Source organism: Vigna unguiculata, chromosome 4 (assembly GCF_004118075.2).
Source record: "Vigna unguiculata cultivar IT97K-499-35 chromosome 4, ASM411807v1, whole genome shotgun sequence".
NCBI lineage: Eukaryota > Viridiplantae > Streptophyta > Magnoliopsida > Fabales > Fabaceae > Vigna > Vigna unguiculata.
Window position 1 is genome coordinate 38,033,553 of NC_040282.1, and position 14,803 is coordinate 38,048,355.

General features: G+C 27.1%; 3 protein-coding genes across 3 annotated transcripts; all 3 read right to left on the minus strand.

Moving 5' to 3' along the window:
* Window positions 1-698: 698 nt before the first annotated feature.
* Window positions 699-1,927, minus strand: LOC114180883 (putative F-box/LRR-repeat protein At3g28410). The gene is made up of 2 exons (XM_028067175.1): window positions 1,007-1,927; window positions 699-875 (listed from the first exon to the last, which is right to left on the minus strand). The coding sequence occupies exons 1-2, from the start codon at window positions 1,925-1,927 to the stop codon at window positions 699-701; spliced, it is 1,098 nt and encodes a 365-aa protein (XP_027922976.1).
* Window positions 1,928-6,440: 4,513 nt separating this feature from the next.
* LOC114180884 (putative F-box/LRR-repeat protein At4g15060) lies at window positions 6,441-7,538 on the minus strand. Its single transcript, XM_028067176.1, has one exon. The coding sequence runs from the start codon at window positions 7,536-7,538 to the stop codon at window positions 6,441-6,443; it is 1,098 nt and encodes a 365-aa protein (XP_027922977.1).
* A 5,237-nt stretch (window positions 7,539-12,775) lies between these two features.
* LOC114180885 (putative F-box/LRR-repeat protein At4g15060) lies at window positions 12,776-13,990 on the minus strand. Its single transcript, XM_028067177.1, has 2 exons — window positions 13,040-13,990; window positions 12,776-12,901 (listed from the first exon to the last, which is right to left on the minus strand). Exons 1-2 carry the CDS (start codon window positions 13,988-13,990, stop codon window positions 12,776-12,778), a joined length of 1,077 nt encoding a protein of 358 aa, XP_027922978.1.
* Between the last annotated feature and the right edge of the window lie 813 nt (window positions 13,991-14,803).

Here is a 14,803-nt window from a genome sequence, read left to right on the forward strand (position 1 = left end):
TATATCTTGCTTTTCTATTTACACGAGTGTGTGAACTCCAATTTCATTGAAATCTAACAAAATTGCAGAAAAAATGAAGTTAGTTGTCACTGATCCAGTTCTTACCTTTACTTCTATCTCGTAACTCGGTTTTCTAAGACTTCAATTTCCTCAATGTTCCTTTTCTTTCAAACATTCCTAACCATAGAAAAGATTAGGCAAATATTTGAGTGGAAAAATTATCAAAATATATATATATATATATATATATATATATATATATATATATATATATATATTTTGATGTATCATTTCCGCTTGAAGAGTTTAACCTAAGCAATACTTGCCATAACAGAAGAATAGACCGTATCTCTTCAAAATAAAGTTCATTTATTGAAGCTAAATATGAAGACACCTAAGACAAACACATTATAACACAATCAATAATTTGTTGAAGAAGAAGGGAAATATAAAATGAATTAAAATTAAAATTTGTAAAAGTATTTATTTACCTAAGAGTATGAGAAATGATAGGTTGACACCTACATTTAACCACTTTTTTTACCACTTTCATAGGTTACAAGTTAATTTGTCTTGGATTACAAGTTAATTTTAAGGTGGTAAAAAAAGTGGTCAAATGTAGGTTTCAACCCATCATTTCTCCTAAGAGTATAAAAAGAGTATAACAGAGGATATATATATAAAATAGGATATAACTTTCAAAAATTTATGACCTCAACTTCGGTGAGTTGAGAGTTTTGAAGTAAGTACTTCATCAAAACTACTGTCTGTTGAATGTTTTCCCCCTTCAATGTCTGCAATCTAACAAAGCGCGGAGGTAGAATTCGTGGAGTTTGAATACTTGGATGTTGAAAACTTTCATCTTCTAGCACCCCCTACACAATAACATTAACTCAATGGATACTATGCAATGCAATTAAAATGATTATGAATATCTTCAAAAAAAAAAAAATCACGTAATATAATGCAAACAAAGGAAGAAGAAAACACAGAAAAAGTAACTCACAAGTAGTATTGTTTTAAGGACAGGCTCAGAGAGTGTCAATATCTTTACATAGGACAACATTTTCAGCAACCTTAGAACGATTGCATGAGAATCACAAGTGATGTCAATGTCGGCTTCTTGAAGAAGTGCAAGATCACACGTGGAAGAGACCTCACAAGGGAACATTGATTTTCCGATAGCGAGATAGGTGAGATTTGGAGTAGAAAGTAGAAGCCTGAAGGAGTACCTTTTCATGGTGCAACGAGAAAGGTTGGGATTTGATATGCTGAGGACTTTCCAAGGGTTTGTCAGATAACACCACTCAAGGACCAAACTGTCCAAGACCAAACACGAAGAAAAGGGTTCAACGCACTCATCACTGTCCATCACGACGAAACCGACATTGGTGAGATTCAAGGTTCTGAGCGCCGGTAGTTGTATAGGTTGTGGAAGAATAAAGATTCGACGACTCCGATCGATTGAAAGAGTGAGAGATGTGAGAGAGTGTGAGAAAAAGAGGAAAGGTATTGAATAATTAAACATGTTTAGAGAACGGGTATGGAGATGGATACTCAAATGTGGCACATCATGCAGAAGAGGAGGGACAAGGTGGAGAAGCTCTTCTTTTATGTCGCATGCTTCGAAATCAAGACGATGCAAACCAATGGAAGTGTCTCTCTGGGAGACAATGTGGTTCACAAATTGGTCGTAGCTGGCGAGGGTTTTGAAGTCGCTGAGACTGAAACAGAGAGTGGTGAGACATTTCCAAACGTTGTTCCATCGTTTCGATAAGAGAGAGGTTCCAACTGCGGTTTTTGTGTTCATGAAATGCATAATGTGGAGAAGAACATCGTCAGGCAACTCACTGAGCATGTCCCTCTCATCTTCTTTCTCTCTTCCAGTTTTCTGGTTCTTGTTGGTTTTTGTCTTCAAATCTACCATGGTTTCTTTTTCTTCTTCAATGGCTGAAAGGAAAAGAAAGAAGAGAAAAGTGTTAGATTCATGAAATACCTTACATCATGTATAAACTAATGCGAGATTCAAGGGAATTGAAAGCGGTTTTTTCTGTTTATATTACATAATTGAGATTAATAAGGTAATTTGAGAGAGGTTTCTTCAGTTTAAATTCTCACCGTGTTGTTTTAGAGATAATTTCATTTAAATTTACCGTGTTGTTTTAAGAGATTATTTCTTCTGTTTATATCCTGACCTACAAAACCGGATTATGTTTTAAATTTCTATTTTTTTATATTTTAGATTACCCCAATATCGTTCTTATTTATATATTTTAAATTTCTATTTTTTTATAAGTATATAAATAGAAAATATATTTATATTTAAATACATTAAAATAATAAATATAATTATATTTATAATTTAAATTATTTGAAATTTATAATAATATTTATTAGTTTTTAAAATAAACATAAATTAAAAAATAACTAGTATCTTATGCAATTATTTAAATGTTTATTGTTATTATGGTCCACTTTGTTTTCATTGTTTGCATTTAATAATTTTAAATATGTTTATTTTTAAATGTATTTTATGAGTATTTTCAGTTACTATATTTTTTATTAATTAAATTAATTAATATATTAATTGATTTTAAATACATACTTTTTTTATAATTTTGAGTTGTTTATCTCGTTACTTGTAAAATTAAATACTTTTGTTTGCTTTCTTTATAGATTAGTTATATTAATTTATATTATCATGTGTTTCATATACTATTAATTATATTTTATATCTTCGACTATTTTCAATTAAGTTTAAAATTAATTGTGCTAGATGTATTTGAAACATTTGGTTTAATAAGGTGTTGTTAACATTGTAATATTAAAGTAAAAAATAATAATACTAACACAAAAAATAAAATAAATATATTATTACCATCAATTTTTTGAAGTATAATATTTAATGAATAAAATAAATATTGAAAATAAGATTATCATCACAATAAAAGTATAATAAATAAATATAAAATTATTTTTTATGTTAGACCTTTAAGAACTGAATTTATATATAAAATTGTTTTCTATTAACATATAATGGTAACAGTTATTTTATTATACAAATACAGGCGTTATAACATAGAAGAGACATTCATCCTCAGGGGTAGACTATTTCTGCCATTTCTTTCAGTATTTCTATAATTTTTACCTCCATCTCTATAAGATTTTGTATTTTAAAACATAAATTTTAGATTTTAGATTGTATATTTAAGCCTAATTTATACGAGATTGAAATAATTAAAAATAAAAAATAAAGTGCTAAAGATTATGTGAATATGGTTAAGCTGATCACATAATTGTTAAATAATTATTAAAGATGAAATGTCAAAGTATTTGGATATGTTAAAGTATTCAAATTCAAATAATTAGTAAGATAATTTAAATATCATAAGTTGCAAAATATGAAATAATGTTTTCTGTAATTAGATTACCTATCGAAAATACCATAGTAATTCTAAACGCTCGATAGTGTTTAAAACTTTTTCATAATCCCTATATTAAGTGTGTGTTCATTTTATATATTGAAAGTCACATAATTATATTTGACAATTTTCTTACATTGAAAATCACATAATGATATTTGACATTTTTTTTTTCTGTTTCATTGAGTACTAAGGTGTGGGTTGCTTTCAAAACATCAGTATGAATTTTTTCTGTTGAATGAGATTTTCGTTTCATTCACCGATCATAATTTTTTTTACTGCAATCCAAATACACTATAATTATAATATTGTGTTTAAATTCTATATAAATATGTTTCGGTAGATTTTCTTAAACTTTAACTTATTTTATATATGGCAAACTAATATGAGAGAACAATAAAAATTAGTGAAATATTTTTTAAATAGAACTACATGTGAAGGAATATTTTAATTAAATTGGAGTAAAATTTCCTAATCACAATAACAGTAGACTTAAATTTAGATTTTTTCTAAACTTTTATTTACTATTCCTATACTGTATTTTCAAATATTTTCATGACCACTGATTTTTAAATTTTAAAATATATTAAAAATATTTTTAAAGTAACAACGACATAAAAGATAGTACAAATAAGGTTAAATTATGTCTTTAGTCCTCATTTTCGTAGTAAAATATCAATTTTGTCCCTTTATTTTTTTTAACTCAATTTGGTTCCTATTTTGGAAATCTCAATTCCGTTAGTGGTGTAATAACGGTGTTAAATGGGGGTGTCACGTGTCAGGGGTGTCACGTGTCAGTTCCTGAATTTTTTGAATTTTTTTTTTAATTTTTAAAAAAATTATAAATTTGTCACGTGCCAAGCTGACATTGTGTCACATGTCACTATTATGTCAGGTGTCATTTTTTCATTCTCAATTTGGTCCCTGTATTTTAATTTTTATCTCAATTTAGTCCCAATTTTTGTAAAAATTGTGCAATTTTGTCCCCCTCCAAATTGAAACAAAAATTAACTTTTATATAAATGTTATACAAATATTTTTATTAAATTTGATATTTTTATTCAAATTGATATTTTTATTATATATTTTTAACAAAACTAAGTTTATTTAAATTTGTTTCACATTCAATTTTACTTAAAATTGTTTTCAAATTTTTAATTTATTTGTTTTTGATTGTTACATAAACTAGTTAATTTATTTTTAAAATTTATATAATTGTTATTTTTATACCAACTAAAACATTTGTATAGAAATTATTGAATTTTACACATTTTAAAAATATGTAATTATTTAAAATATAAATTCAAATAAAAAACAATATTAAAGTATGATGTAATAAAATATCAATATAATTTATGATTTTTTTTGTTATTAGCATTATTTTCTATTAAAATAATTTTAAATAAAGTTTAATGTAAAATATAAATTAAAATAAACTTAATCTTGTTAAAAATATTTACTTGAAATATCAATTTTGATAGAAATATTTGTGTACATTTATGTTGAAATTAAATTTGATTTCAATTTGGAGAAGAACAAAATTGCATAATTTTTACAAAAATTGGGATTAAATTGAGATGAAAATTAAAATACTGAGACCAAATTGAGAATAGAGGAATGATGTTATGTGCATTATCACTGTCACGTGGCATGATGTTAGTTGACATATTTTTTAATTTTTTAAAAAAATTTAAAAAAATAAATAAAAAATAAAAAATTCAAAATATTTAGGAATTGACTCGTGGCACCCATTAACGAAAAGGACTTGATTGCATTAAACTTTCCAAAATAGGAATCAAATTGAAATAAAAAAAATAAATGGACCAAATTGATATTTTGTTACAAAAATGGAAACCAAAAACATAATTTAACCTACAAATATAAAGAGTTATCGCCGTTAGTTTGATCCGGAAATAAAATGTGAATGGACTCATAAAGAATACTCTGCGATGTCACTCTTAAAACATTCGGTATAAAAAATGTACAATAAAAATATATTTGCATAACAAGAGAACCAATAATTTTCTGGTTTAATTTTCAATGGAAAAATAACCTCTGACCTTACTATTGAATTGCTTTTGAAAATAATTGTATACATCGATTCATTTCTTTTCTTCCAAAATAACCATTCTTAGCCTAAATCACATAAAAACACTACGTGATTCATTTTCAAGAATCAAGGTATTTAGAAAATGTTGATGCAGCATAAAGAAGCAACAACAAATTAAGCACTTTAGATTCTTCATTGTATTTAAAGTGGCATTCAATGAAAGAGTTCAGTACTGCTGTAACTTACATTACAAAGTGACATGCAAGAAATGCAGGAAATTTGAAAGTATTGGCATGTAAGGAAACACTCGAACGAAAAAAAAATATATCGAAAACATCTAAAAGAAATGGGAAGTTTTATCTGTCTTTCATTTATATATCTTGCTTATCTATTTACACAATTGTGTGAACTCCAACTTATTAATTGCAGGAAAAAAATGAAACTATTACCGGCGGTATAATGAATGACAGATATATTCGTCGATAATTATTGACATAATCTATCGATAAAGTATTATCAAGGATATATTTATCAAAAGATTTTTGTTGTCAAAAGTTTATTGATAAAACATTATTATCAACGGATTATGGTTATTATCGATAGATTCGGACCATTAGTAATAAACGTTTTTCTTGTAGTGCTATTTGATAACTAGGTTTTCTGCGAGTTCAAATGTTCCTTTTCTTTCAAACATCGCTGACCAAACAAAATATTAGACAAATATTTCGGTGGAAATATTATTAATATATGAATTTTACCAACAAGTTATCTCTTCAAAATGAAGATATTCAAGCTAAATATGAACATAGACGCCTAGGATAAACCGTGCGACCAAAGACAAATACATTATAACACATCTAATAATTTGTTGAAGAAGAAGGGAAATATAAAACGAATTAAAATTAAAATTTGTAAAAGTATTTCTTTACCTAAGAGTATGGAACACAGGATATAATAGGATACCACTTTCAAAAATTTATGACCTCAACTTCTGTCTTTTGAGAGTTCTGAAAGTACTTCATAAACACTTCTATTTGTTCAGTGTTTTTCCCCTTCAACGTCTGCAATCTAACAAAGCGTAGCGGTATTATTCTTCGACCACTTGAATGTTCGAAGTAACTCAAACTTAGTATTTCTTTAAGGACACACTCAGAGAGTGTCAATATCTTTACATAGGACAACATTTTCAGCAACCTTAAAACGATTACACGAGAAGCACGATCAGTGATGTCAATGTTGGCTTCTTCAAGAAGTGCAAGATCACGCGTGGAGGAGACATCATAGGCTTCAGAACTTCTGATGCCGAAATGGGTGAGATTCGGGGTAGAAAGCACAATCTTGTAACGAGAAACTTCAGAGTACTTTACGTGGATGAAACGAGAAAGGTTTGAATTTGATACGATGAGGACTTCGGCATTGTCGCTCAAAGAACACCCCACAAGGACCAAACTGTTCAACGCGAAACAAGATGAGAAGGGTTCAGCGCGCTCATCAGTACTGTCCCTTGCGGTGAAACAGACATTGGTGAGATTCAGGGTTTTGAGCGCTGGTAGTTTCAGCGATTGTGGAAGTTTCATACGACAAGTATTTTGGTTTGAAAGAATGAGAGTGAGAGATGTGAGAGAGGGCGAAGAAAAGATGAAAGGTATGGAATAATTACACTTTTTTGTGGATTGGTGATAGAGAAAGATTCTCAAATGTGGCACATAATGCAGAAGAGAAGTGTAAAGGTGAAAAATTTGTCGTGCTATGATGTCGCATGCTTCGAAATAAAGACGATGCAAAGGAACGGAAGTGGCTCTGTGGGAGAAAACGTGGTGGACAAATTGGTAGTAGCTGGCGAGGGTTTTGAAGTCGCTGCGACTGAAACAGAGAGTTGGGAGACATTTCCAAACGTTGTTCCATCGTTTCGATAAGAGAGAGGTTCCAACTGCGGTTTTTGTGTTCATGAAATGCATAATGTGGAGAAGAACATCATCTGGCAACTCACTGAGCATGTCTCTCTCATCTTCTTTCTCTCTTCCAGTTTTCTGGTTCTTGTTGGTTTCTGTCTTCAACTCTACCATGGTTTCTTTTTCTTCTTCAATGGCTGAAAGGAAAAAAAAGAGTCTTAGATTCATTCATGAAAATACCTTACATGTATAGACTCCCGAAACGAATGCGAGAAGGAAAACTGAAATCGGTGTTTTCTGTTTATATTAGATAATTGAGAATACTAAGGTAATTTGAAAGAGATTTCTTCTGTTTAGATTCTGACCGTGTTGTTTTAGAGAGAATTTCGTTTAAATTTACTGTGTTGTTTTAAGAGATTATTTCTTCTGTTTAGATTCTAACCTACAAAAGCGGATTATTTTTTTTCTTAAGTTTTAAAACTTAATTTAATATTTTAAAAATAAAACATATATTTATCAATAAATGTTTAACACAAATAATTGTAGAAAATACTTTTTAATATAAAAAATATAATTTTGTCATTTATATCAATTCATATTTTTTTTTCTAATAAATTTGTTTTGATATTAAATATGGAATGAACCCTTTCTATTAGATTAAACCTGTGATTCTAGGGAGATCCGATACACTAATATATTTTTAGTTTGAGATTTATAGGATAATTCTTAAAAATATAATAAATATATATAATTGTTATGGTATATATTTAATTTAGAAATTATATATATATATATATATATATATATTAAAGTTATTAATATAAAAAATTATAAATTAATATCGTTATAAAAATATTATTATTTTATAGATAAGATGTATTAAGTATGAGTAAAATAATAAAATAATATGTACATACATAATCTCTGCATCATTATTAAACTAGGATTAAACTTATAGGTAATAGTTAAAAATTATTTTTACCTAAGAATGTAGGTTTTAAGACTTTCTCCACCCGAATATTCTTCTGTTTTAACATTAAATTTCTTTTTTTAACCTTTTATAAATATAGAAATAGAAAATATTACTATATTTTAAATATATTAAAACAATAAATATAATTATATTTATAATTAAAATGAAGAAGATTTTTTTATTTCTTTCTACAAAAGATACGTGAATCCAAATCAAGATCATCTAATATCATCTAATATGAAGACGAAATCTTTCACAAGAATCATTTAGTCTCATTCTTTAATAATTAGAATGATTCTTCAAATTTTAATTTCTTTTTTTTATTAACAAAGTTGAATGAGTTTCGTTGGATCAGTTTCCTTAACATCAATATATAATATAAAAAAATTATATTATGACTTTCATTTTTTTTAATTTTATTCTTTAATTTTGATGTAACTTAATGTGGATTACTGATTCATTTAAAAAAAAAATATTAGTACATTAATAATAACATACGTCACTATAAAATTATAAAAGATGAAAATAAAAAAAATAAGATTTATAGTATCATTGTCCAATATTATATCATATTAAAACATATCAATTCAATGCCCTGTAACCTAAAACAAACAAGATTCTAACTAATGCAATGATTATGTTTTAAAGTTTGAATTTCTCTAGCCTATCATATGTCATTTATGCTCCATCAGATAAATTCAAATATGACAAAATAAATTTCATAGCGTTTATAACAGAAAGTGATGAAAATTAGCGTTTAAATTTCAAAAGAAAAGTAAATTTGAAGTGATTTAAGAGAAAATTAATGAGAAAATGAGAAAAATAAAGACTTCGAAAAACTAACTTACTGGAAGAAAGATGGTTTAGACAGAAGAATGAGTTCAACCAAGTGAAGCGCTTGCTAAAACAAAAAATGCTTTTGGGAGAGACGAAGATAGCAAATTTCAAGCTCTGCAAGTACGAAAACTTTGACAGAAAAAGAAGATCTTACTTATAACTAAAAATAGATTAAAATAGATATTAGAAAATCTCGTTAATTTCAAATAGATATTAGAAGATTTAGTTAGTTTTAAATCAGATATTACATAATTTTTTTATTCAATATATCACGTCATTTTAGGATAACTGCCTTTTATGTATAATAGTGTAAACACAAACGTTATCACACGCTTACGTATCTTTTAAATATGCATAATATTATATCAGTATGTGATGATATTATAATGTTATTAAGTTAATATATAAAATAAAATTAGATTTATTAAAAATAAAGTTAAATATATCAGAAAAAATGAGAAAATAAATGTTGATAAATAAGAAAAAAAAAGAAACTAAGATAAACCGTTTTATAAAAAACTTCTAAAATAACAGTCAATTTTCAAAAATTTAATAAATAATTATATTTTAAAGGATAAAATTAGAATTTTAAAATACTGACACAAAAGAGGAAATCTCTTTATATATTGTTATAGATATTATTAAAAAAATCGTTTTCAAGTAGTGGAAGTACAATTTAAATTCTGAATTATATATTTTAAAATATAAAATTTTATTACAAATTACACGATCTAAAATGAACAAAATTATGGAGGAAGGAAAAAATTATAAGAAGGAGCAATAAGAAGCTTGTCCTATCAACATTGACCAACTTATATGTCGCATAGTCATGATAAATATGTATTAGTTTGTGGCCTAAATGGACTTAATTTTTTTATCACCTGAATAAAATTAAATAAAAAATGTATAAGCTATACTTAAATTTTTATATATATATATATATATATATATATATATATATATATATATATATATATATATATATATAAAAGTAGCATCTTTACAAAATAACAATTATGTTTTTAAATAATTAAAAAAAATATTATTTTTTCCTTACAATAATACAATAATTTGGTTGAGGTCCAAATTAGTTGTATTCAGTCATATCGAGTGGTCGTATTCAGCCAAATTCGATTGAGTCAATCTCAATCTTAATTCGGTAAAGTCTCGAGCAATCGGCTGAGTTGGCTCAACCGAAAGTCGGTCAAGTCAATCCCAACAAAAATTTGACCTAATTTGGTCGTGTCAGCCGCCAAACTTCAACCGAGTCAGTTCCATCTGAAATTCTACCAAATTCAAATATATGTCGGTCTTCGACAACATAAATTTTAAAAAATTCAATTTAAATTTCTTTTATAAAAAATGAATTTTAGATTTTAAACTTGATCTAAAAATTTGGATATAAATTTTAAAAAATTCAAACTAATTTTATAAAAAAAATAAATTTAGATATAAAATCTGATCCAATTATTTAAATATAAAATAAGAATATTTGAAGATATAATTCCTGATCACTCCTAGTTGAAAAGAAAAGAAAAAGAAGTTAAATTAATAAAATACCTTACATGTATAAACTCCCTAAAAGACGAATGCGAGATTCAATTCAAGGAAACAGAAAGCAGTTTTTTCTGTTTATATTAGATAATTCAGAATATTATGGTAATTTGAAGGAGGCTTCTTCTGTTTAGATTCTGAACGTGTTATTTTAGAGATAACTTCATTTAAATTTACTGTATTGTTTTAACAGATTATTTCTTCTGTTTAGACTCTGACCTACAAAACCGGATTAGTTTTTTCAGATCGAAACTGAGAAGAACTACTCGATCTAGTTAAGAGTCTATGAAAATCGTAGAAAACTGGTGTATCGATAAGTAGAAAAAATGTTTTTTTCTTAAGTAGAAAAATATAATTTAAAATTGGTGTATCTAGTTTTAAAAAAATAAGTAGAAAAACTGGTGTATCTAGTTTTAAAATTTATTTTATTTTTTAAAAAATAAAACATATATTTATCGATATTCAAATGTTTAATACAAACAATTATAGCAAATACTTTTTAATATAAAAAATATAATTTTGTTATTTATATCAATATCAATTCATACTTTTCTTTTCTTTGTTTTCTTTTCTTATAAATTTATAGTATACGATAATAGATATTTCTGATATTAAAATGGAATGAACCCTTACTTATAGGAAATAGTTAAAAAAATACTTTTATATAAGAATGCAGTTTTCAAAACTTTCTTTACCCTAATATTCTTCTTATTTATAATTTAAAATTCTATTCTTTTGTATAAATATTGAAATAGAAAATATAATTATATTTTAAACACATTAAAATAATGAATATAATTATATTTATAATTAAAAAGATATTTGAAATTTATAATAATATTTATTAGTTTTTCAAATAAACATAAAGTAAAAGTTAATTGGTATCTTATGCAATTATTTTTAACTGTGATAGAGTTTTAGTCTCCAAGGAGGACAATACCTTGGAAACACAATAATCAATCCTAATCCTGACGATGTTGTCAAACTTGCGAAACGAAACTTCATGCTCTAAAGTTATTAATCTTAACGAACAACTTCTCTTGCTCTTGATTTAGGGGCTTGTTCTGGTAATAGTCTTACATATTTTAAATTATCATCATGTGACCCAATAATAATTAAATTGTACAAGTTGCATCAATTATCTCGTGGTAGAAGGTAGGTGTTCAAGTTACAATCAAATCATGAAACTTGATCTAAGTAGAAATAATTACATCCTAACTATATTAACTATAACTTTTGTGGTAAACGTTTATGTTCTAAACATAACTACAATAATTTTAAATAGAATATTTTTTAACAAAGTTTTGTTATGTGGCAACACTTTAATGGATGAAAGAAAGATTTGATGTAACTTAAAAAAAAAAAAGGAAATAATTTAGTATGCATTGAAAAGGAAATTTTATATAAAAAAAAAGTTTGTCAAATTTTACAATTAAATATTCATTGCATAAAAAATACATAGCATTTTTGTTTTAAAATATGTTACATAAAACTATCAAATACCGTATTGGCTAAAAAGCACGGCCTTAGGAAAATAAAAGCATTGTTGGTAAAACTGTGCCTAAAATTAATGCCACCGTTGTTGTTGTTGTTGTTTTTTTAGACAATATTTTTAATTGTTGTTTAAATTTAAAAAATGGTGCTGTGATTTGCTTTAATAAGGTGTTGGTTAAAAACAAGAAGTTAACATTGTAATAGTAAAATAAAAAATAATAATAGTAACAGAAAAAATAAAATAAAATAAAAATATTATTTCCATTAATTTTTTGAAGTACAATATTTAATGAATAAAGTAAATATTGAAAATAAGATTATCATTACAATAAAAGTATAATAAATAAATATAAAATTATTTTTTATGTTAGACAGAAATCATATGTAAAATTGTGTTCTATTATCATCTAATGGTAACTGTTCTTTTACCATACAAATACAGGCATTATAACATGGAAAAGACATTCATCCTTAGGGCAGACTATTATTCTGCCATTCGTTTTGTATCTCTATATTTCAAAAACTTATGATCTCTACTTGGTTAGACGAGAGTTCAGAACGGTTCAGAGTTCTGAAATAATTCCTTCACGAAAGCTTCTTGTTGAATGTTTTCCACCGTCAATGTCTCCAGTCTAACAAAGCACGGAATTGGAATACTTGGAGGTCGAAATAGCTGACCCTACACAATCAGAGAAAACTCAACACATGTTTTAATGGATACTATGCAACGTAACTAAAAGGATTATGATCATATTAAAAAAATTGACTTAAGAATGCAAACAAGGGGAGAAAAAAGCACAAAACAAAAGTAACTCACGTCTAGTATTACTGTAAGGATATACTCAGAGAGTGCCAATATCTTTGCATAGGATAACATTTTCAGCAACCCATGAACGATTGCATGAGAATCAGACCAAGTGATGTCGATGTTGGCTTCTTCAAGAAGTGCAAGATCACACGTGGAGGAGACTTCACTAAAGAATATTGAACTTTTGATAGCAAAATGGGTGAGATTCGGAGTAGAAAGCACAATCTTGTACTTCACTTCAGAGTACCTTTTCATGGTGAAACGAGAAAGGTTTGGATTTGATATGCTGAGGACTTTGGCAGGGTTGCTCAAAGAACACCTCACAAGGACCAAACTGTTCAACAACAAACAGGACGAAAAGGGTTCAGCGCACTCATCCCTTGCGGTGAAAGAGACATTGGTGAGATTCAAGGTTTTTAGTGCTGGCAGTTCTAGAGAATGTGGAAGCTTAAAGACACGACGAACGCATTGGTTTGCGAGAGCGAGAGTGAGAGATGTGAGAGAGTGTGAAGCAAAAATTTGAGGTATGAGACAGTAAAATCTTTTAGAAGATATGTGATCGAGATGGATTCCCAAATGTGGCACAGAATGCAGAAGAGGAACGACAAGGTTGAGAAGATCTTGTGCTATGATGCGTGCTTCCAAATCAAGACGGTTCAAACGAATGGAAGTGTCTCTCTGGGAGACAACGTGGTAGATAAATTGGTTGTAGCTGACTACGTTGTTGAAGTCGCGGCGTCGGAAACAGAGAGTTTTGAGACATTTCCAAAGGTTGTTCCATCGTTTGGATAAGAAAGAGGTTCGAACTGCGGTATCTGTGTCCATGAAATGCATAATGTGAAGAAGAACATCGTCAGGTAACAAACTCAGCAAGTCCCTTTCATCTTCTCTCTCTCCTCCAGTTTTCTGTTTCTTGTTGGGTTGTGGCTTCAACTCTACCATGGTTTCTTCTGCTGCCATGGATGAAGAGAAAAAAGGTGTTAGATTCATGATATACCTTTCGTATATAAACTCCCCAAACCGAAAGCGAGGTTTTCTGTACACAGTAAAGTATATTTTCGAAGATTCAAGGTGTTTATATATTAGATTATTGAGAATATTAAGGTAATTTGGAAGAGGTTTCTTCTGTTTAGATCTTCACTTTGTTGTTTTAGAGATTATTTCTTCTGTTTAGATTCTGACCTGCAAAACGGGATTAGGATTTTCAGGTGGAAACTGAGAAGATATAGTCGAACTAGCTAAGAGCCTATAGAAAAACGGTATATTTGAAAAAAAAAAATCTTTTAATTTTCAAAAATAAAAATATATTTCACAATATTTAAATACGTAACACAGATGACTGTAGCAATTACCTTTTAATATTAAAAAATATAACTTTGTCATTTATAGCAATTCATATCTTTTTTGTTTTGTTTTTCTTTCTTATAAATTTATAGCATATGAAAATTGGTTGTTCTGATATTAAATATGGAATGAATGAACCCTTACTATTAGATTAAAGTTATAGGAAATAGTTAAAGAAAAATTATTTTTATCTACGAATGTAATTTTTAAAACTTTCTCTTCCCAAATATTCTTCTTAATTATATTTTAAATTTCTATTTCTTGTTAATATATAAATAGAAAATATAATCTTATTTTAAATGAATTAAAATAATAAATATGAATTAATATTTTATGAATTTTTTTGGTTAGTATGATTTTTATAAAGTAAACATAGTTATTAATTATTTTAATTAATATATTTATTGATTTTAAATACATAAATTTTTA